This window comes from Equus quagga, chromosome 11, assembly GCF_021613505.1.
Source record: "Equus quagga isolate Etosha38 chromosome 11, UCLA_HA_Equagga_1.0, whole genome shotgun sequence".
NCBI classification, from domain to species: domain Eukaryota; kingdom Metazoa; phylum Chordata; class Mammalia; order Perissodactyla; family Equidae; genus Equus; species Equus quagga.
This window is the reverse complement of record NC_060277.1, coordinates 8,085,455-8,109,539: the sequence shown is the minus strand read 5'-3', so window position 1 is coordinate 8,109,539 and position 24,085 is coordinate 8,085,455. Positions and strand designations below refer to the sequence as shown.

General features: G+C 36.8%; 1 protein-coding gene across 5 annotated transcripts in view; it reads left to right on the top strand.

The window, feature by feature from the left end:
* Window positions 1-24,085, top strand: part of LAMA2 (laminin subunit alpha 2) — a 531,319-nt gene that overhangs the window by 161,840 nt on the left and 345,394 nt on the right. For 4 of the 5 annotated variants that reach the window (XM_046676887.1, XM_046676886.1, XM_046676884.1 and 1 more), the window contains exon 4: window positions 9,091-9,333. In XM_046676887.1, coding sequence (XP_046532843.1) covers window positions 9,091-9,333 — 243 coding nt within the window. Of the gene's footprint in view, window positions 1-9,090; window positions 9,334-23,061; window positions 23,207-24,085 lie in introns of those variants that run through there. The other variant, XM_046676888.1, reaches the window with a different exon arrangement.

The window sequence follows — 24,085 nt, the reverse complement described above, 5'->3', positions numbered from 1 at the left end:
GTTTATTATCTTACAGTTAATAAGTGAGAAGTCTGACATGCACCTTTCTGGGCTAAAATCCAGATGTGGGCAGGGTACATTTGCTTCTGGAGGCTCCGCAGGAGAATCCACTTCCTTGATTTTTACAGCTTCTACAGGCCACCAGCATTCCTTGGTTAATGGCCTCTTCCTCCATCTTCAAAGCCAGAAATGGGTTGAGTCCTTCTCGTGTTCCATCACTCCAACCTCCTCTGCTACTTCCCTCTTCTATGTTTAAGGACCTTATGATTACATTGGACTCACTCAGATAATCTAGGGTTATCTCTCATCTCATGGCCTTTAACTAAATCATATCTGCAACGTCCTCTTTGCCAGGTAAGGTAACATACTCACAGTTTCCAAGGATTAAGATATGGACATCTTTGAGGGGTCATTATTCTGTCTACCACACCTATCCACTGTCATTTCAATTTTCTAATTAGTTCCTACTTATCTCATAGGATTCTTGTTAGCAGAAACAATCTTCTGTATGCTGAGGTGCCTGGCAAAAACTAGGCACTAAATAAAATGTTACTTTCCTCAAGGAAAAGATTATTAGGAAATAGAACATTGGGACACATCTTTGTTAAGGAAACCCGAATTAAAAAGGACCGCAGCGGGAGCACCCACCCAGGGCTTGGAGAGAAATTCGGAAGCGCTGTCTTCTGAATACTCCTTCTGTCTTCAGGCCCTCCTCTCCCATTGTTTTCTTTCCATTTTAGGCAAAAAGCTGCATGAGGAAAGCATGTTTTTCTTTTTTGGAAATCCCTAAATTATAAATAAATATCATTTTTCCAAAAACAAAGAGAGTTTCAGAAAGGGAGAGAACAACATAGTGAAAAAATCTGTAGAGACTTCAGAGAAGATGAAGATGGAGAAAAAAATGAATTTTCCAACCAGGTTACTGATGGCTCTTCTGAAAGTGATTAAAGTAGGTGGGTGGTGCAAGGGCTACAAGGGGTTAAATAGGGAAGGGGTAGTAAAGTCATCCACAACACAGGGTACAGCTGACATTTAAGAAGGTCATTAGAGGACAAGAAAGTGGGACAATATATAAGCAGAAAGACAGCTGATGCTATTTCATTTGTAATAGCTGAAATTGAACAAGTGTTAAGTGACTCTGATCTGTTGAAAGAATTCATGAACCGAGATCAGAAAGTTTCATTCTGTCTTTGATTTGTTATTCTACACTGTTAACATTATATTTCTAACTCTTCTCATCACTGCGAATCTTTGCTATTATTCCCCACATGCTTTGAACTAGAGTGATTCATTCATGTCTGCAATGTCATAAATTGGAGAATGCATAGGGTCTTCTTGCCCTGGTAACTATAGAAGCATAAAAACAAAGCAATGCCGAGTGTTTCTCCAGGGTGAATAATTTTTAGAAGGCAAGCTTTAAACTGTCACATTTCCTATTGTCTGTGATTCACACCAATATATGTTCCGTGATGGCTTCATTGAAAGGACTGTCCTGTTCTATGGGGGACTCGGCCTACCTGATCTTTTACCAGTAGCTGGCGTGAGAGCCGTGCTGTGCCGATGGCTTGTTCACAGGAGGCAGGTCAATCTTTTGAAACCATAGATTGTTTCAGATGAGAGAGAAACATGTGAGGAGAAACTAGATGTCAAGGGCAGTGCAAAAAAGAAGGAAAATGCTTGTCTGAGTTTTACCTACAGCTAACATTGTTAAAAATTATAGCAACTTAATGAAGCGTGGAGCACTAAATGTATTAATAAGCTGAGGGAGGACCTCATTCATTCCAATTTGAATTCCATTCACTCGTGTTACTAGTTTTCTTAAGACTGGACTAAAATTTTGATACCTTCTGGGCCTGCAGTGCCCTTTAGAGTTGATAAATAATTTGAAAGGATTCTTAAGATATATTTCTTGAGCTCATAATGCAATGTAGTCACAGTATGAAGCAGAGTTAACCATTTATCAAGATAATAAAGAAAATGCATTAAATATTTGCTCTTTAAGAGCAAGCAGTAAATTACCAGTACTGGTAAAATCATTATGTGAAAGTGAATCATTTGTTTATTAAAATGGGATGTATTAGTAATCTTTTTTATTCTGATTATGAGAATTTCCCGGCATACCCAAAAGTGTAGGGAAGAATACCATAGACCCAGACGTACCCAACACCCACCTGTAAGAATTAACTCATGACCCTTGTATCAATTCTATACTGAGCCATTCCCTACCCCGCCCCCCAGATTATTTGGAAGCAAATGCCATGCATTTCACTTTCTCTATAAATATTTCAGTATGTATCTCTGAAGGATATGGCTCTTTTGTAAACAAAACCGTTGTCACACCTAAAAATGAATACTATTGCTACTATTTCTTTAATACTAATGAATATCCAGTCAGTATTCAAATTCATCATATTTGCTTCCAAAATTTTTTAACAGTTGGTTAATTGAATCAAGATGCACCTGAAGTCACGTACTGCATTTGTTTGGTATCTCTTAAGCCTCTCTTAAGCTATAACCTCATTATTTTTTATTTCCTTGCAATTTATTTTTTGAAGAAACCATATTGTTTGTCCAATAGAGGTTCTCACATTCTGGATTTGCTAATTGTATCCCTGTGGTGCTGTTTACATGCTCCTCTGCTACCTGTAAACTGATAGTTAAATTTAGAGACCTGCTCTGATTCAGGTCCACTTTTTTAACACGAGTACTTTGTAGATAGTGCTACATGCTTCCATCATACTGCAGAACATGTCCACATGCTTCTCTTTTGGGGATTTTAGTGGCCATTGATGACCGTTAGCGGCCATAGAGCCATCAGTTCAAAAGGGCCTCCTTCATCATAAGCAGCAGCATTTGTGTTACTGCAATTTTCTCCACATTGCTTTTTTCTTTTAACAGCGTGTCCCTCCATTCGTTGTTCTTCCATCTCAGGTTTTCTTGGCTGTCACTTCTTCCAAGTCAACTTTATAATCAACTTACCTCGCTCTAGGGGAAAACAAAACCAATATTTTTAATTAAAAAATGAAATTGCTTTACATTTATATATTAACTGAGGGAGAGCTGAAAAGTAACTTCTTATTTTTCAGAGCTAGAAGTTGAGGTTTTCTTTCCTGCAGAGTGAGGTAGAGAAATGCTTCAGATACTTTCCCATGAGTAGTTAGGTCTTGATTAAAACCCTTTTTAAAAACAATTTCAACAAATAATTGAACATTTTATCTTCAAGGGATTATCATTAGTCATCCGTTAGATTATTGTTTCTTAGAAATTCTGAAGTGGTAGAGTAATTCATTTTCAAATGTATAAACTTCAGATGAGTTTAATATGAGTATAAAAAATCTGTTTTAATTGAAGGCAGAGCATTGCTGTTTCTCTGGCGACATGGGAGCCACTTCCCCTGAGGGGCAATGGCACATTTGCTTACCTGCAACTATTAAGTTCACACTCAGCAGTTGTAGTACGTATACACTTGGGGAGGGGCGGAGAGAATAAATGAGCTGCGCGTTATAACTTAGTGACAACTACAAAACATTTCAGTATGTGAAATTATTGTAAATGAATGTGTCTGAGAGAAAGTACAGGCAGGAAAAGGGACTGTCCTTCTGGACTCCCCACCATGTTATTCTGGGTCTATCGAAGTAAGTGTAAATGTACAAGAGACGTAAAACTCACCCAGAATGTAATAATTGGAGGTATTTCCAGGTTGATTTTTTAAAGTTTAAAGCATCATTTAAAAGCTTTTTATTTTTGGAGCTTGATTCAAACATAGACCCAGTAATAGTATTATCAAAATCTGCATGATGATCTCTTCGGAGAATTTTTAAGGTTATTGTGGGCCACTTGTTTTCTGCGATTGCTCAGAAACTTTTGCTGGGGAGTAAGAACTTGGTTGCATGTGGTTTGCTGAGGGTGGGTCTTTGAGTGAATTCTCTGTTGTATCCAGACTTCTGATGAATTGCCTACATTCAGCCCCACTTCTGACCCCTGCTTCTGGTCAAACCTGTCACTGTGACATTCTACTGGACTTCTCCGGGGGCAACAGCCTCTCTGAGTACCTTAGACCATGACCTCTCCTTTCCCTGATCAGCCAACTCTCATGGACCTTCCAGAAAAATAGCGAACTCTCTTCAGTCTCTTCTCTTTGTTGTTACTGGTTTCTGTTTTAGCTCTTTATTCTCTCTTTTGAGGTCTCAGGTGAAAGAACAGATAATGACATGAACTGCATCCATCAACTAACAGAGTCATATACACATTTCTATAAAACTTCCCAAATTATTCCAATGGGTGCTAAGCTTGAAAACTCATGATTCCTGGGATCCTTTATGGTTCTGGTATTGTGTAACTCTCATTGCTTTCTGAAAGACTGTCTACCTATATGGACAAATAAGGGAATTTGACAAACACATTATTAGAACTAAGAAGACACATGAGTTTTCAAAATATATTAGAGTTGGCATCACAGCATATGGAAATGTTAAAATCCATAACATTGGCAAGAGCAGGTACTAGAATATTGCAAAACCGCTTTCAAAATTAAGCAGTTTTGTTATGTGGACAACTATTTGCTCTAAGAAGTTAAAAGACAGGCAATAATGTGGGGAGAGAGGCAGAGCTCAACAGTGGGCAGAAATTAGATGGCCACATGTTCTCTTGAGCGATTAGGACAGAAGAAATGGAGGAGAGTAATTTAGATCAAGTCCTGTGAGAAGGATAAGTGTTATCTTCCACAGAGAGAGAGAGTGGCCTTCACTAATATTTTTATGACTTTCGTGGGGATCAGCCTACAGCAAACAGAGGTCTCATGGCATTGTTACAACATTAAGGAGTCATACCTTGACCTGGCTCTCTTAACTGTGTGTCAATGACACTCAAAAGTCTCAGTAAAGTCTCTAGAACACAATACTCTTTGGTAGCATTTCCCAGATCCCCAATTCCTCTGAGGACCTAGAAATTGGATAAAGTGGGTTCCTGAGAGTCATAGCGGAGAACATTTTTTTAAAAATCCAGACCCAGCAATGCATGGGCTAGAAATGGGTTCTGGATGTCAGACTTCTCCACATGGGTTGTAGGTGAGCTAAGATATTCAGCCCCAGGGCAGTGTCGAGAGTGCCCAGATTTCCTCCTAGCTTGCTCACTTCAGGCTATGAGGTCTCCTCCTTTTGCCCCAGGGCTGCACCAACATCATCTTATCTCGGCCATGATGAGAAAAGGTTGGAAAGCATCTCTGTATATGGTGGTCATTGTATGTTACTTGTTACCTTGGGACTAAAAGATTCGTCAGAAAGACTTTATTCTCAAGTTCCACTCTAAATGAAATTAAGTTCTTAACACTCTGTTATAGCAGGAACATCTAATTTAGTGCTGCATCAGTGAAGTAATTACATGATATTTTGTTAGGTGACATACAAATGAACAATGAAATAGAAAATTCTCTTTGTTACAGTAAAATGTCATATATTTGGGGTTATTTCAAAAGTTATTTGGATTTTTTTTCAGACACCAAGTTTGTAAAAAGGGCCCTCCATCAGAAAAAACTTTGGGTGTTGTGCGCAGATATCTAAGGTTCATCGAAGCCTAGCCATCACAGCATTTTTGTACTTCTTATAATGAAGGGTTTGCTTTCTTTGTTACACCCCATATAGGTGGAGGCTTTATTCATCTGGAAGCAAGGTTTGTAACTACTGATTTTGAAGAGTCTTTATACTGAAAATGTAAGACATAGTTAATAAAAGTAGTAGAGGTACATTAGAGAATTATTCTATTAAGGTCATTAAAATTTTGGACTACTTAGAAAATCACTGTTAAATTTTCCTTCTTTCTCTGACGCCTTCAAAGCATACTTTTGTTCATTGTGTTTTTCAATAATGCTGTCTACCACATTTTTAGAAGTTTATTCAAAATACTACATGCCAAGTAATTTAATTAACTTTGCATGAAATGTGAAAGAATCCGTAGAAAATAAGTGAAAAAGCGATACTGTTTTGAAATCGAACTCCTCTAATATTCTCTAAGGCAGTGCCTGCTTTTCCATGTCACTTAATGCTGCCTGTTCTATTGAGTTATAGAAAGAGTCTGTGGAATCTCTAGCATAACTTTTTTTCGTGGATTTCATCTATTATTCCAGAGCCAACACAGAAGCTCCCCAGTCATAAATCCACATTGTAACTCCGAGAGAATTTGGCCTCTTCCTATATTTGCTTGCTGAGCTGCTTTCCAAACAAAGTTCTTTATCCATAATCTTAGTGTATCTTTATTTTTCTTTTTGGGTACCTATAATCTCTAATCATGCTTTATTTCTCTTTTTGTTCTCCATTTAAAAAATATCTCTGTACAATTTTTTTCTGGAAAGAAAGATGCGAATTTGAAATATTTACCTAAGTTCTTTTTTCCAGAGAACATGCACTGCTTTGTATTCATTATCTCGTTATCTCTTCCATAGTTTTGACTTTGGAAAAGAAACACTGGGAAACAGAGAGTAAAAGAGTTTAATTTCTCAGCTCATGGGGAGATAATAAGATGAACACCCAAGCAATATTTGTCTTACTTCTTGCAAGTGATGAAATATGCTAGTGTTGCCTGGGATTCAAGCTCTAACAAACAGGAAAAACAGTGTTGAGTTAATAGAAGTTAATAGATGGAAGCGTGTTACACTGATTTGGGTTGTTCAACGAAATCTAATAAATATCGAATGCCCCCTATTTGAAAAGAGTTATAATAAGGATTGTGACATCTTTAAAGATATAAAAGCTATAGTCTCTGCCCTTAGGAGCTCTCAATTTAGTTATTTGTATTCTTTATCATTTTACAGACCTTGTCATGACTACTTTAGAATTACCAGAAATTAAGATCAGAGTGTTTTCTACTTATGGTAGAGACAACTATCTCTCTGCATTGTATCAGATTAATCAAGTTGGATGCTCCTCAGCGAATTTCTTTTTACAGAAATTCCATGTGCATGAGTTGTTGAATATGGAGTGTCTAAGAGAAAGAATTCCTTGTGAATAACACCTAAAAAATGCAGAAACACAGATATTTTGTATAATGGTTGATGGAGTATGTTCTATCTTACTCCTACTTTTGTCCTTTCTCTTATACTTATTTTGCTTTTTCTAAAAAAATAATTTTATTGAAAACTAAGACATGTTACTACAATTAATATAGCAGGATGTTGGATGAAAAGTAAAAGCTCTTCTCCTCCTCTCCTTGACTCCTTATTCCCAAACCTCAGAGATCACAGCTTCAACAGTTCATGTACATCCTTCTCCCAAATGTCTAAGGATGTTAAAGTATTTATATGCACACACATATCTATCTGCAATTATACTTATCTGTATACCTCTGTACATAGAAATTTATAATGTTTCCTGCCTGGAGTCAAATTCAATAAAACAGAACGATCAAAGCCCAAACCAATCAGAGCAGCTGTCTTGGCTGTTCCTTGGGATGCTGAGGTTAACCAGGTGGTCTCAGCAGCGATTTATCAACAAATAGAGGAGCACTTCAACATTTTAACCAGCAGTTTTTCCACAACTGCGCCGAAGAGGCAATTACCAGCCCAGCTTTCAATCATTTGATGGCTCACGATTTTCCCATCACTGCACACAAGTAGAAGTGCATTCTAGTAAAGCTCGCAAGAAGCAGCATCAAAGCCACTTGTATTACCCCTCGCAGAGCAAATTTTCATATTTTTAAATTCAGCCCCTTAGAGTTTACCATAGACACTGTACATGTATTCATGAATATCTCATGTCAAAACTATGAAGCAGGTAAAGTTTATTTCTAGAACTTTCCTGTCAGAATATCCTCTGCAGCCCAGCAGCCCCTTTCATCACATTGTAGTGGGTCTGTTCTCCTAGTTGTACCCTTCCAATGACCCCAATCTCCCAGAACTTAGAAGTGGCAAGCTCCTCATATCTCATAGCATTTACTAACCAGAACATACCATGTTGCTTTATTACTAGTGTATTTTTCGTATGTCTTATTATTACAATATATTATCAATCCATGGATGGTGGGCCTGTAATTTCAACTAGCTTGTATCTCTCTTTCTACCCAGAGCATTACATTTAAATGTCACTGAATAATGTTTGTGCGTTGTTTTTTTGGACGGCATCGGTAAAGACACACATATGCACTGTCACAAAACATCCAGAATATTATTTTTCATGTTTCCAAATTTTATGTAGATTTGAAAATAGAAAATTGCCACATTCCCCTCAATTGTCACTCTGTTGACTTCTAGTAACTTGACGCCTTTCTTTATTTCCTTTTTTTAACATATTTACCTCTTGTATAGAAGGTACAGACACCTTTTATTTAATATGTTCCAGTTTAAAACAGTTCTCTGCATGTTCTAGAATTTCTTCTCCCTTATTTTCTATTTGGGGATATGGAGGAATTGACATTTATTGAGTATTGATTGCCCAAGTCCTTTGCTAGGGACTTTTCATATATTATCTCATTTAATGCAAATTTTCTCTCAGTAGTGTACTTGTTATTGACCTTAATTTGCAGAAAAGGAAGCTAAGAGTTGGAAAAGTAAAATACTCTGCCCAAGGTCACATAAATGCTGGGACCACAGTTTGAACACAAACTGTGCCTCCAAAGCCTATATTGTTTTTGCTGCACCACACTAACTCCGTCTAAGTGGTTCTTTCCCGAGGATTAGGTGACGTATGTAACTGTGTTTTCTAAACTATCAAGCACCATCCTCACATGGAATTTTTAGTGCGTACTTTATATGCTAACACAGCACAGTAAGTAAATTGGGAGGTCATGAATGCTTTCTGTGATCATGATTATAAGGAAACTTTAAAAATTAGGTGAAATGATGTCCATGAGTTGTTAGAGAACTCAAATCCAATCTTAACCATTTCTTTTAAAGGCCTGGCTGTCAAAATGAAACATCTTATCTTAGCAAAAAGGTATAAAATATGAACATGTAACAGTAAAATCATTTCAGAGAACATAATGAAGTTATGGAATAAAATCTGAAATGAAATCTATTGTAGCTTTGAGCCTTACATGTGATACAAAATGTTGAGAATGCGTTGGAACTCAAAGTTACATGTGGTCGTTGTCCCTCTTCCGCAGGTGTTCCAGATTGCGTATGTGATCGTGAAGGCAGCTAACTCCCCTCGGCCTGGAAACTGGATTTTGGAACGCTCGCTTGATGATGTGGAGTACAAGCCCTGGCAGTATCATGCTGTGACCGACACAGAGTGTCTCACCCTCTACAACATCCATCCCCGCACGGGCCCGCCATCATACGCCAAAGACGATGAGGTCATCTGCACTTCATTTTACTCCAAGATACACCCCTTAGAGAATGGAGAGGTAAGATGAGAAAGCTCACCATACGTACATTTACGATGGTAAAATAGGCCTGTCAGAGAGACTTGAATGTATCAGTAATTAATGTCAGGGAGATTTTAAAATAGGCTTTAGCAGAAGTACATATAAATGAGTTATTAAATAAAAAGGAAAAAAAATCTAGAGTGATTAGAATTTTAACTACTTTCATCTAGAATGTGTCTCCCACCTCCAATAAAGATCAGAGAAGAGGAAATGGGTTTAAGTTGGAAAGTCAATAATTAATTTTACATATAAAGGGACTTTTTCTGACAATGAGGATTGCTAATGGTTGGAAAAGGATTGAAACTTTAAAGGAAACGTTAGATCTGTGTGTACTCTGTTCTGAAGATGGGAACAAAAGTGGTGAATTTGGGAAAAATGTAATTCACACGAAGGACCTAAATAAAAGGAAATTCTCTCAGTCTTTGTGTGTTTTTCTGCTGTCACCACATAGGGCTACAGTTGGGTTTCTTTCCTTTGGTCAGGCTTTGTTAATATGCTTAATTATATGCTTGATTTAAAAGTCTTGCACTTCTCTGTAGCATCTTTTATCCTATGGTTAAGATTTTAGATTCATTCATTGGTTTTAAGCCACAGATTCAAACCATAGCTTCACCGGTTACCAGCTGTGTTATCTTGAGCCAGTGACTTAAATCCTCTGTGCCTCAGTTTCATTTCCCATAAATTAGAAACAGTGACAATAGTTCTTACTTCGTATGATTGTCAACAAGATTAAAAGAATTATTATATTTAAAGCATTGGAGTAATGCTGACAGACATATACATCAAGCGCTCTGTTAGCATTAACTATTTTGGTTGTTGTTGCTGTAATAATAACAATAGCTATTGTTGTTGTTGTTAGTAGTAGTGATAGCCTCTCAAATACCCAAACCTTGACAGAGTGACCTTCTTGGACTCTCTAATTATATTTCCCTAATCTGTCCCCACAGCATACTTGGCCTTCCTCCTTTTGTCCTACCTGCTTATGTATATCTCTATTTATACTCATGTTTGATATTCTCTCCTCACTAGTTCACACACCTGAAGCTAGCATCATGTTCTGCATTCACATGTTCAGAAATCCCATTTTCGTATCCTATCATGGCCACCTCAGGCAATCTAGAGTTAGCTCTTTAAACACTTCTGGGGGAAAGTTAGATTTTTGATATAAATCTATCACACTCTTTTTAGGCACTATTATTCTATGAATGTATAGTGGTGCCTTACTGTATTTCAAATTCTATGTTCAAAAATATCAGTTTTGGGGAAAAAATTTCCAAATGGTGCTCCCAGCAGCAATCTCAATCTGCCAAATGGCAGAGTCAATGCAGTGAGTTAAACAGCTGTTCAATCTGCTTTGTGCCCAGAGGCATCTAATTCCTGGCCAGATTGGCCTGAGGATATGGAAGTAGGGAGAGAGTACAGAGAGAATAATTTGAGTTGAATTTTTATTATTTTCCTCTGGATCCAGTGTTTATCCAAGACTAATAATTATGTAATATTTATAAAGCTTTTCTTTACCTTTAAGAAAAAAGGTCCAGTTCAGAAATTGGCTCAACACTATAAAATGTGCCTAGATAGGTATGCAACATACGTGTTACATACACATCTCCAAGCCATGCTTTCCCTCCATTGATGGTGTTTCTTCATTCTTTAGACCATGTTAACCTGCTAACAAGGAACAAACAGATATGTTGTTTGTTTGTTTAACTGGCTACCTTATTTTCCCTCTAGACATTCAGTAAAAACTACTCATTGATGGTGACTGTTAAGAACAACTTATTTAACTTTCTCTGTGACGTGTTTCCTTATTTATTTATTTTCCATAGGAAAGTGGATGAGTTGAGGAACCAAAAGTAGTTCAAAATACTTGAAGTAGAATGCTAATTTTTAAGAATAAGAATTAAATTCAGACCTCTTTTAGGATATCTGCTTCATTTTATATAGCTTACTCTGTGAAACATGCTACTTTTTGGAATAAACAGGTCCAGAGAAGGTAGGTGATATTCTCCAAGACTCCCAGCTCAACTGGTATCAAGGCTGAGATAAGAATCCATGCTCCCTGACTCCCAGGTTAACATTTCTTTCATACTCTAGTAAAGACTAGACGTTGATTTTTAAAAAATTGATAACTGCTAAACTCAAAAATGGTTTACAGGAGACATAGAGATGCTAGATTCAGTTTAAGTAGAAAGAGTCCTAATTCTGAGGTATCGTGGTAGAGAGGAGTGCACATGAGAATGGAAGCCTGCATTCTGGTCCTGGCTCCAGTCCTTGGGGGACCTTGGGCAGGTCGCTTAATCTAAGATTGAATTCCTTTAATACATGAATTAATTTAATATATAAATTGTCCTAAGTTCTCTTTCTGTTCTAAAATTACGTAATTTTGGATATCACTTACACTATAACACATGGGAATGGATTCTTGTCTCCAATGTTTGCCAGAAAAGTGACTATGAAATAATCTTACTATCATTAACCTTTAGTTTTAAAATGATGCACTTTTGAATACCACCTGAAATGTAATTATTAGATGTTTATATCCAAAACATCTCAGAGACTAGCGTTCCAGTTAAGTAAGAGAAAGAAACACATAAACCAGTAAATGCAAAATGATAGTATAAGTGCTACAACAGGAGGGTGTAGAGAGAGTAGTAAATCCTCCCTGGGTGAGCCCAAGGAGGCACATTGAGAAGATGACTTCTCAGAATACAGGGAAACCAGAAACAAGTCTTAGTATCTCAAAGGTTTCAAGGCCAACATGCAAATTCATCTCCAATATGGCCTATGGGTCAAAATAGGCTTATAACAGAATACACCTCAAATATTCTATTGTTGAAGGATATTTTTATTGAGCATGGAATTCTAGGTTTGCACATTTAATTGTCCTCTGGTTTCCACTGTCTATGTTGAAAAGGTAGCTATTTAATAATTGTCACACTTTTTTGACACACTTAATTGTCCTCTGGTTTCCATTGTCTATGTTGAAAAGGTAGCTATTTAATAATTGTCCTTTGTATGTCTTTTCTCTGATTTTCTTAAAAGACTTTATTTTTGTCTTCTTTTTCAGTAGTTTTACTACGATGCTCCAGATCTGCACTGCCCAAGACTATAGTCACTAGCCTAATGTGCTTATTTAAATTTCAATTAATTCAAATTAAATTAAAATTTAGTTCCTCACTTGCCTAGCCACACTTTAAGTGCTCAGTAGCCACATGTGACTAGCAGCTACCACATTGGATTTCACAGAATAGAACATTTCTATCACTGCATGAAGTTCTATGGGCAATGATGTTATAGGTGATATCTTTGTATTTTCTGGGTTGGGATATATTTGGTTGGTATATCTGCAGAATGATGACTTTCATCAGTTCAGGAAATAATTCAACCATTAATTCTCCAAATATTTCTCCTTCCATGTTCTCTCTCCTTTATAAAGACATTTAAACATAATTTGGAACTTCTCATTGTGTACACCATGTATCTTATAGTCTCCTTTGTATACACTCATTCTTTTGGCTTTTTATTCTTCATTCTAGATGTTTTCTTCTGGCTTACTTCCAGTTCGCTAATTCTCTCTTCAGCTATATAAAATCTGCTATTGAAACTATTCATAGCTTCTTAATTTCATTTATTATATTTTTCAGTTCTAGAATTTCTCTGGTTCATTTTCAAATACTTTAGTGTCTAGTTTTATATTGAAATTTTATGTATCTATTAAAATTTTAATTTAATAAAAAATTCATATTTAAATTTTGAATCTTCTATTTTCATCTCTTAAGCATAAAATAAAAATTATTTAAGAGTTTTTACTTGATAATTCTAATATCTGGCCTTTGTGGATATATTTTATTTCTGTTTTATCTCCTGATTCTTTTTTATGCTATCTTATATCCTCACATTCTTGATTATTTTTGCATAATAGAAATTGTATTTGAAAAATTGAGTGTAGAAATAATTTGGGGCCTAAGGTAGTACCTTCACCTTCTGAGGATTTTCTGATGTTCTGCCAGGCAATGGCAATATGGATATTCTTAATCTGATTTTAGAGATTCAAATTTCTGGGTCACTTACATGCCTCAAAGCTGTGCTATAACCCAAAGACAGCGTCTATAATTCCAGTTTACCCTCATTCCCAGGCTTCCTGTCTTTGGAGTACAAACCAAAGTGTGTGGAATTTATCAAAGTACCACTCGTACAAGTCCTGGGATCCAACTTTTGTCTTCTTAGTACAGCAAGGCTATCAAAAGCACTGCTCAGTCTCTCAGCTATGTCTTCTGGACAGGGAAATGCCCCCCAGGACAAAAGTTATCACAATACACTAATTACCCCTTTAGACATCTTTCTTCTCTCTGATATTGAGAAGGTGATTCTTCACTCTCTTGATAGCTCTCAGATGGCTTTAAATAAATGTTTTTATATATTATTTCCAGTTGGTCTAGTTGTCATCATTGAGAGTTCTGGCGCTAATTATATAATTTACTATAAACAGAAGCATAGTCTTATATGCATTTTTTAAAACTTTTTATTTTGGAATCATTTTAAATTCATGTTAAGTGTGTGAGGAGTACAGAGAATCCCATGTCCCCTTTACCCAACTCCCACTAAGGATAATATCTTACATAATCGTTATGCATTTGTCAAAATCAAGAAATTAACATTGATACATTACTATTAGCTAAATGACAGATTTATTTGTATTTCATTTATGTTATCATTAATGTTTATTTTTTTTCTTTTGGGGTCCAATTTGGGATACTATATTGCATTTAGTCATTGTGTCTCCTTAGTTTCCTCTAATCTGTGACAATTTCTTAATCTTCCCTGGTTTTTCATGACCTCAATCATTTTTAAGAGTACTGGTCAGATGTTTTGTAGTATATTGCTCATTTTGCATTTGTCTGATGTTTTCTCAAGATTAAACTGGGATTTTGGGTTTGTGGGAAGAATACCACAGAAGTGAAACACTTTCTTACTACATCGCTCATTTATTTTTATATGCACATCTCTTGTATATTTCCTTTTTTATTGGTTTATGAGTCATTATGCTTCTAGATAGATTTTTATTTTGGACAACAGTGTGGAAATATTCACCATGATTTGAAATGTATGTTTTTGACTAAGCATTGAATGATCATTTGCATCCTTCACAATACCCTCTGAATATAATTTTAAGTCAGAGAATAAGAGAAATTAGAGTATTTTTAAGGTCCACTCATGAAACAAGGCATTACGAAATCAAAATGTCTCAGTTATAACACACTAATTAAGCAATAATGTTTTTGTTATAGGTATAGAACATTAATAGAAAATAATCTTCTGTGACTAACACTGAATCTATTGAATCTGAGGTTTATTACATTGCCACTTGCCTGGAGAATTTTGGAGGCATGTGTTTTAGAACATTTAAAATGTTTTAGAACATTTAAAAATATATTTCAGGTTTATTACATTGTCACTTGCCTGGAGAATTTTGGAGGCATGTGTTTTAGAACATCTAAAATGTTTTAGAACATTTAAAAATATATTTCAGGTGAAAAGTGCATCATTTTAGATCTGAAAGATACTTAAGGTAAATTCCTTATTGATTTATTAAAGCCTGTCATAGCCCTTGACTTCAGCTTCTATATATAAAATTCAATACTGCCCTCTGTCCATAGCATCATTGGAGACCGTTTAGCCTTTCCTTCTGGCTTCTTGAATCTTAACAGATCATCCTGCTTGTTTCTTCAACTTTATTTGTTGCTCCAATCACCCCCACTCTTTCCCCCCACTCTCTGGCTTGGCCCCTTCTCTGCTCTTCACTTCACATTGCCCATGAGAGATCAACAAGTCTCAATCATGTGGATTCACCAAATGGGTGCTTTAGGGCACCTACCCAGTCCCCTAGATAATTAGGTTCAACTACTTCCAAGAAAGAGATCAGTCCCGCATTCTGGCATCCTAGGCTTGTCCCCAAAGGGAGAAGAGAAGTTCACTCTGAGCTGTGAGATCATCACATCTCAGGGCCCGGCAAAGGAGGGATAATGGAGAACAATGGAGGGATGATACTATGAGCCAGTATGTTGTTACCCAGGCTGTAACTAGAAGGAGGTTTTGAGCAAAAGTCTTCAGAGTTTCATTTTACATAGGCAGTTTTGTATCATCAATGCCAAGAGAGGACTCAACGTGGACCCTTCTTTGCCTTGCTTTGAGAGAACAATCCTGAGTTCCCAAATAGGAGTTGCGGAGTATAAAGCAACAAACCACAGGGGGCCTCCATTACTTTGAGGCCAGCCAAAGAGAAAAGCTTCAGTGGGAACAGCTACATATTCATGCCTCTCCAGCAGTGCTACAGGGAGCCTACTCCACCAAGAGCTACTATCAGCCAAAGTGCTGCCTCTTTGGAAAGCAATTGCCCCAAGATGCTATTGACAACTGCTAACGAGAACTGACACTTGGAGGCACGGCCGAGAACTACACTTGTAGTAGTTCCTCCTACCTTGGCCTTCCTTGGAATTCATCAGGGACGTTCGAAAGAAAGCTATTTTTGGGACCAAGGCTTTTAATTCAGCAGATTTGGGAAGGGCTCAGGAAGTTCTATGTATATTTTAAACAAGTACTCCTGGTGATTTTGATGTCCCTCCTCCCAGCTTATTGCTCGGGTGTTTCTAGCCTTCCCAAACCCTGGAGCAGAACAGATCATCAGTTATTTAGGGGAAGAGTCTCAGTCGTTCTAACTGAAGAAAGAGACTAACGTTTTTCCATCAGGAAACGTGATTGTCTTTGGAGGACTGAATCTCTGGATGGGTTTGAGTTGAGTAAATGAACTTCGAGCTATAGCCAGGTTATCGATGGTTGAACGGGTGGATGAGAGAGGAGAATCACGTTAATACTGACAAGGATGGGGCTGTATAGATGGCGCTGCTCTATGGATCCTAGAATTAACATTGTAAGAAATGTTTTCCATTATATGAGATTCTTCCCTTTCTGTGACTGGGATTATTCCTTTTAATTTCTTGGATTGTCACTAGACTGCTCACTAAATATTCATGGTTACCATAGCAATTCTTGCTTTAGCTTCCTCATACAGAGAACTTTCAGTTATTGACATAAGATTCCCTCTCCCTCTTACCACAATACTTCCCACTCTCCTGGACGGCAACTCAAATAGAACTTCCATTCACTTTCATTCTGCTTCCGGAACATGGCAGGCTTGTATAAAAATCCCTGCAGAAACCATCATTAATTCTTGAAGACACTTTTTTTTTCCTGTAAACTGTACGTAGAGCTTTGATATTATTTTTATTTCCTATGTGACAGAATTTTATATACACAGACAGAATATTTTTTTCCTCTTTTCATCACCTGACGTTATGGTGATCCTAAGAATTGAAAACACTGGAGAATGAAGAAACCAACTCAACACTATGCTACAAAACGTTTCCAAGATCCTTATTTGATGTACTATTGTTAAAGGTACAGCATGATTGTATGTGTGAGTTCGTGTGGAAATTTGAGAATGGAGATGAGGAATTAGCCTTTCTCAATTACCCTTGCACTTACATTTTTATGGAAAAGCAGTAGGGTATCACTAATTTGTATCGATTATGAATAGAAATTTATGAAATAATTATTTGGGATTTTAGACTTCCTTTCTCTAAAAATAATTCTTGCATTGATTAGCATGAGGCCAGTTAGTGCTTGGAGCAACAACATGAAAGTGCCTCATTACAATGAGGTTTACATGGCGGCCTCCAAAATAGCAGAATGTTTCAACTCCGTTTGGCATACATAGAACACTTGAAATATTTTGGGATCACACACATAAAATCCATAATTCGTTTAAGGTATTCTATTATATTTGTTTTGTTATAGTTAAAAAACACACCTTTGTAATAAAATAAAGATAAAATTAAGAAGATTGTATTCCTCCTTTCTGTTAATATTATAATGTTATGGACTCCCCTCAACAATAAAGTATGAGTAAATCCTTGTTAAATTAATGCAGTGTTGTTGAAAAACCATGAAGGCCGGAGAAACCATACAATATAGAATCTTGAGGACCCGGTTATTTAAGACCCGGTTATCTCAGTGTCATGGAATAGGATCTATTGGGATCTACTAAAATGGAACAGAAGAGTAAGCTTCAGTTAAGCTGGATAGGGAAGGCAGGGTTGTGCAGAGACGCAAAGGCACAGCTTGCTGTCTTCTGGGTGTTCACTAGATTTGGCTCTCAGATATGGCTCTGGCACTGATTCACCATGGCACTTGGACAGACGAGTAAATTATGCCATGTGTGCTCCAGCCAGTTCACGTGACTATAATGAGGATCAAATTAAGTCACTTAAGATACTGCCTCTTTGTAACTTGTATAATATGAGAGCAAATTCTCTAGTTCAACAGTTAACATTGGTCTAAGTCCACCCTAATTGCGGGAAGACTGAGCTGGCTTAGCCTGGAATGAGAGTGGGGCACAAGGAAGTGGCAAGGCCATGCGTGCTGTTTTGTGGGGTCAACACTAGAGGAGGCAGGGCTGACTAAACAGGACTGAAGGGATAGACAAAGCGAAAACCGCGAACTTGCTGAAGTTGAGAGGGCCAGAAGGAAAAGATGAGGGTCTCTAGTGCTGATGTGGATTAGCCCGGGGCCAGGAAGATAATAGTAATCATAGCGAGCATTTATTACGCAGTGGTTTTGTGACCTGTGCTACTCTAAGAATTTACGAGAATCAACTCACATGTACTAAGTTTTGTCTCATTTTGCAGTCGAGGGAAATGTGTCACAGAGAGGTCAAATAACTTGTCCGGGTTTCCATAGGTAGTAATTTTGGGGGCTGTGATTTGAAGCCAGTGTGTCCTCTGAGCACTAGAAAGGCACAGGAACAACAATTCTCTTCTGTGTCTGAGGTTTTCTGGAGAATCTGTGGGCACCGTAAATGCAGGAGTTCCCACCTCCTGGCAGGCCCTGCTTTCTCTCTGAGCGTGCGCACGCCAGGCAGGCGGCTGCTGCCTGTGTTTTTAGCTTCCTGGGATTTAGTCTTTTTTTTTGTTATTTTTAAAAATTATTTATTTATTTTGAGGAAGATTAGCCCTGAGCTAACTGCTGCCCATCCTCCTCTTTTTGCTGAGGAAGACTGGCCCTGAGCTAACATCCGTGCCCATCTTCCTCTACTTTATATATATATATATATGTGGGACGCCTACCATAGCATGGATTGTCAAGTGGTGCCATGTCCGCACCCGGGATCGGAACCAGTGAACCCCGGGCCACGAAAGCAGAATGTGTGCACTTAACCACTGAGCCACTGGGCCAGCCCCTGGGATTTAGTCTTTTAATGTTTTAAGTTAAGAAAGGATTCTTTACTTTCCTCTTATTCTTTTTTGGTGGGTAAATTACTTCTTACTGAATATGGTAGTTGTTTTGAAATATCACTTTCTTCTTTTCTTTTCTTTTTTTTTTTTTAAAGATTGGCACCTGAGCTAACAACTGTTGCCAATCTTCTTTTTTTTTTTTCTGCTTTATCTCCCCCAACCCCCCACCCCATACATAGTTGTATATCTTAGTTGCAGGTCCTTCTAGTTGTGGCATGTGGGATGCCGCCTCAGCATGCCCTGACGTGCAGTGCCATATCTGCACCCGGGATCCAAACTGGCGAAACCCCGGGCCGCTGCAGTGGAGCAGGTGAACTTAACCACTGGCCGCGGGGCCGGCCCCTCTTTTTTCTTTTTTTAATGAATCTTTTTTTTTAAAAGATTGCCACATCTGTTGCCAATCTTTCTCTTTTTTTCTTCTTCTCCCCAAAACCCCCCAGTACATGGCTGTGTATTCTAGCTGTAGGTCCTTTTGGTTGTGCTATGTGGGACGCCACCTCAGCATGGCCTGATGAGTGGTACTAGGTCTGTGCCCAGAATCTGAACCAATGAAACCCCAGGCTACTGAAGCGGAGCGTGAGAACTTAACCACTCAGCCACAAGGCCCACCCTTGCTTTCTTATATTCTTAACCTTTTTATTTATCTTGTTTATTTTTTACCTTTTTAATGATTTTTATTTTTTTTAATGATTTTTAATTTCTGGTTTTAAGAGTTCTACCTTGGCATATTTACATTTATCATGTATTTTTTTGTTCCTCAAACTTTGTTCTGGTAAATTATTTAAATTTCTTTCATATTGTCATATATATATGTATATAAAAACCATATGAATAGGGTTATATAAGTATATAAAATATGAAAATATATATAAATGTGAAAACTCTGTGAGTAACATTGTCTGATAGAGCACCAGAAGGTGAGATGATGGTGCAAAAAGAGCGGGCAGAGTTCTGCTCTGCTGTCCACAGGGGTGCTAGGAGTCAGAATCGACCTGATGACACTAACAACAACAAATATATATATATATATACATATATATATATATACACAATTTTTATTTTAAAATTTGATGAGTTCCCATTATGTTATATACTTGTCAGAAATTTTTTTTTGTCTTTTAAATTTTTTAAAATCTGGCTTTGACTTCTAAAATGACTTCTTGTAATTTCATCAATTTTATTGTAGCTTATATTTTATAGTATTTTACATTACTTTTGATCATTTTATTTTTGGCTTACTTTGTGCTTTTATTGTTTGAATATCATTCTGTACATCTTATGTTTAATTGTTTTTATTACTTTCACAATGGCAACAGGAAATGTGATTGTAAAGAGCACAATAAGCGTAACCCACCCTGGGAAGAGCCTCGTATCTTCTCTCCCTCTGTTTAGACCATCAGTAGCCCTTTCAGCTCTCCTTAAAAAATCTCTCCCAAAACTTACAGTTTCTCTTCCAAGTCAAATCCCAAAAAACTGAAGCAACACAGAAGATCCACTGACTAACAGATCTCAAGATAATATTAATTTATAAGCATAACTGTTAAAATACTTTTTAAGGTTGTTTTTACTCTCCAGACTCCTAAGACAAGCTGCTCCTCTAAAATTTCACCGTATGCAATGATTGAATATTGAACAAATATTTTAAACACATAAGGAAGATGGTTCAGGTTTTACTCAGAAAAGAATCCTTAAAACACACATTTGGTTTGATTTTTAATAAGAATCACATTTCAAGAGACCTAATAGAAACTATATAAAAAGAATTTTAGAAAATGCTTTTTATTTTAATTTTCATCCAATATGGCATTAGCTATTGAATATAATTTCTTTCCAGCTATGGTTATGGAATGAGTCTTCTAGTCTATGGAGGGTCCCAGGGGCCACTCCATATTAAATAGGCCATTGGCAAATCGTGTAAGGTTTCTCACCAGGAGCATCTTAAGGACATAATCCATTGGTTCTATATGGGTATAGTACTCAGCTCTGGCTGCTATAACAGAATCCCATAGACTGAGTGGCTTAAACAGCAAACATTTATTTCTTACAGTTCTGGGGCTAGGAAGTCCAATATCAAGGTGCCAGTATGGTTGGATCCTGGTGAGGACCCTGTTGTTGGTTTCCTCACATGGTGGAGAAGGCAAAGACATGGTGGAGAAGGCAAAGAGAGAAGCTCTTTAGTGTCTCTTCTTATAAAGGCAGTAATATCATCATGAGGGCTCCACCCTCATGACTTAATTATCCCCAAATGTCCTGTCGCCAAATAGCATCACATTGTGATTAGAGTTTCAACATATGAATTTTGGGAGGCCCCAGACATGCAGTCCATAAAAGGGGGTTACTCTTTAAATGAACAACAGACCCCTATCGAGTAGCCCAGGTGCATTTAGAACTCCAGACTTCTCAAGCGTCATCTGCATGTTTCAGCATTTGACCACAAGCTTTACTGCCCTACCAAAAGCTCTCTGAATATAGAAACCTTTTAATTCTTTGCCCATTTCCTTAAGAAAGAAAGGACACAATGCCATGTTAGATGGACTTGAGATCCATTATAATATCATAATTACTTTTTAAAATAAAGTTCTCCAATACCCTAATCCTTTTCTGGAATCTTTAATATTGGATATTAATATCAATAGTAAAACTATATTTCTTGAAAATATGGACCCATTTTGTGCACATGATAAGAGAGATTATAGCACCAAGGTTTTAAATGACTTCTAAGGTATTAATTCTCCAAGCTATAGATAAGTATATCAAATAGATAAGTATATCAAATATTACATTTGGCAAAGATAGAGTAATCCCCATCTTAAAGTAAATTATATTAAAAATGTTAAGCAAAGGACCAGGTGAATACGTTTCTTTGTTCCATCAAAACTTTAAATATTTGTGTTTTTCTTTTTTGTGGCTCATGCTAATTCTTTCAAATTGTTACTTTTACTGTTAATTAATTAATTAGGTAAAATCTTATCTGGACTGTATTGACATTATCTATCTTATAGTCACAAAAGACAGCCCCCTATACCCTTAAATTTATTAATCTGCTAGTCTTTTGGACATTTCTTCAAAACTTTTTCAGTTTTCATCTGAATAAATTTCAGATTTCATTTTTTAGACTGGTTATTTTTTGTATGAAGGACACTATATTTTGATGTGCTCCACTTTTGGTCAGTTCTAAAATCACTATTATGTAAGGAAATCAGCAAAGAAGGAAATACAATTTAATATTATGTAGTCTTTAGCTTATCCATCCAATAATGCTTTTCTTCCACATAAATACTGTGAAGACAGGTGCACAAGTATTTAATTATGTTGGCACCTTATAGAAGAATTTCAAGAAAGCTGGATTAAACCAAGTTCCACTTAAACTCACTGCAATTTGTCACAGAAAAAGCCTATGTTAAAGTTCTCTGAACTGGGAATTATAAATTGTTGTCAGTTATTTGGGTCCCAATTCTAAAGCATATTGAGATTACAGAATTATGAAGCAGGAATAATATTCGTTGTGTGCAGAAAGAGGGAAAAAAAGAACTATTAAACGCACTAGATATTATTAGAAGCATTTGAGGCCACTGAAACTCATCTTGTGGTTTGTAAAATCAAGTATGAAATTCTAAGCAAACATCCCATGATGTAATGACAGGTCATGCTAGATTTGATGATATTTTATCATTTTTTTCACAGCACTGAAGTGAGGACCAAGTCTTTCGTTAAAATGTGAATCTCATAGGAAGGAAGATTAGTGGATTAGCTACTGTTATTGTTATCAATAACATTGGCAACACCATTTTGTGTATGGTGCTCCATCGATTTCAAAGCACTTGTCATACACTCTTTCATCTGATCTTCACCAAAGCCTTGGAGACGGTTGAAGCCAAAATATTTATCATTCTCATTTTAAAGACGGACATTAAATAACTGGTTTGTTCTCACATAGTGGTAAATGTTCATTAATCCCTGGTCCAGGTCCAGTTCAGATCTTCTGATGGCAAATCTCATAATCATTCTGCATCATAAACTGAACGCTCAGGTCCAATCAGCCGTCTTCTAAATGTGTATTTACGATTGGTCACAAGGGCTGTGTGGTACTGGGTGGATAATTAAGTGCCATCCACCATCTCTACTGGGAAAAACCTAAGGCCGTGTCAGTTAATCAGTCTCACATAGGAAAGATAATGTACTATTACCTTTATTGCAGAAGTATACTTGAAAATACAACAAAGGATCTTGAAGCTATTAAAATAAGCTTCTGATCCTTAGGGAAACTATTGCAACACTGGAGCTCTCCTCAAAAGTCCTTGAGACAAGTAACCCAGGAGTAGAACGGCTATGATTCCACTTTACAAGCAAACTTAAACAGATAGCAGCAGCTGCTTTACCAGGTCCCCTGCTATGAAAGGAAAACTGGAGCAAAATCTACTGCAAAGCCTTCTAGCCTGGGGATGTGTACTGTTTTGCACTGTGGCCAACTGACTGCAGCCAAATATTTTCATCAGAAATACGTAAGTGAATAACTTTGCTGAATTCTGCTACCTGGGAATCACATAAGACATGCAATTTAAATTCTAATCATGGGTCGCAAAAATCCTATGATACTCATTTTGCAAAGGAGATTGGCAGCCCTGGCAAGATTACAAGTTAGAAAATTAAATTCTCCTGTGTAAATTTGTTCTTCAGCTTCATTCAGTAATAAGAATTGTTTATTTTCTTATTCAACAGATAAGTTCCTTCTAAACCAAGCCTACTATTAGGTTGAGCTACATGAAATTGACAATATTTGACTATTTTTAGTCAATAAAAATGCAGTTTCATGTGGTTTAATCTAATATATGCCAAAGGACGAATATAAATACTTGCAGAAATTTAGACTGTCCTCAGCATAACCTCACCTGCACACTTTATTTTAGAAAAAGCACTAAAGAGAATTCAAGTCCCTTCACAGAAACAATAATTTATAACTGTAATAATTTATACTAGTTATATTGTGAAGGTCTTTCCTCACTGTGTTACTAATATGGTGAATATTAAGCTAAAAATGAGTCACTGCATTTGTTTCTTATTTTTTGGTGGTGGGTAGAATAGCAAATAGGATTTTCATATGAACAACCAGACATTACATCAGGTGCCATGGGGAACTACATGGAAAGTGAAGTTGCTAGTAATAAGTTTTGGTTAGTTGCTAGTAAGTTGGGAACTGATTCATTTTGGCCCATAGACTGCAAAGCATGTGTGTGTATATCTGTGTTTCTATACGAACACATCCGAGTACCCTTATACATGGAGCATGATCACATGTGTGGATCTTAGTTGTATCAGGAGTGACAGCTGCCACCTTCTCAGAGGCATTTCAAATATTTCCAAACTTGACATTCAATTTACAA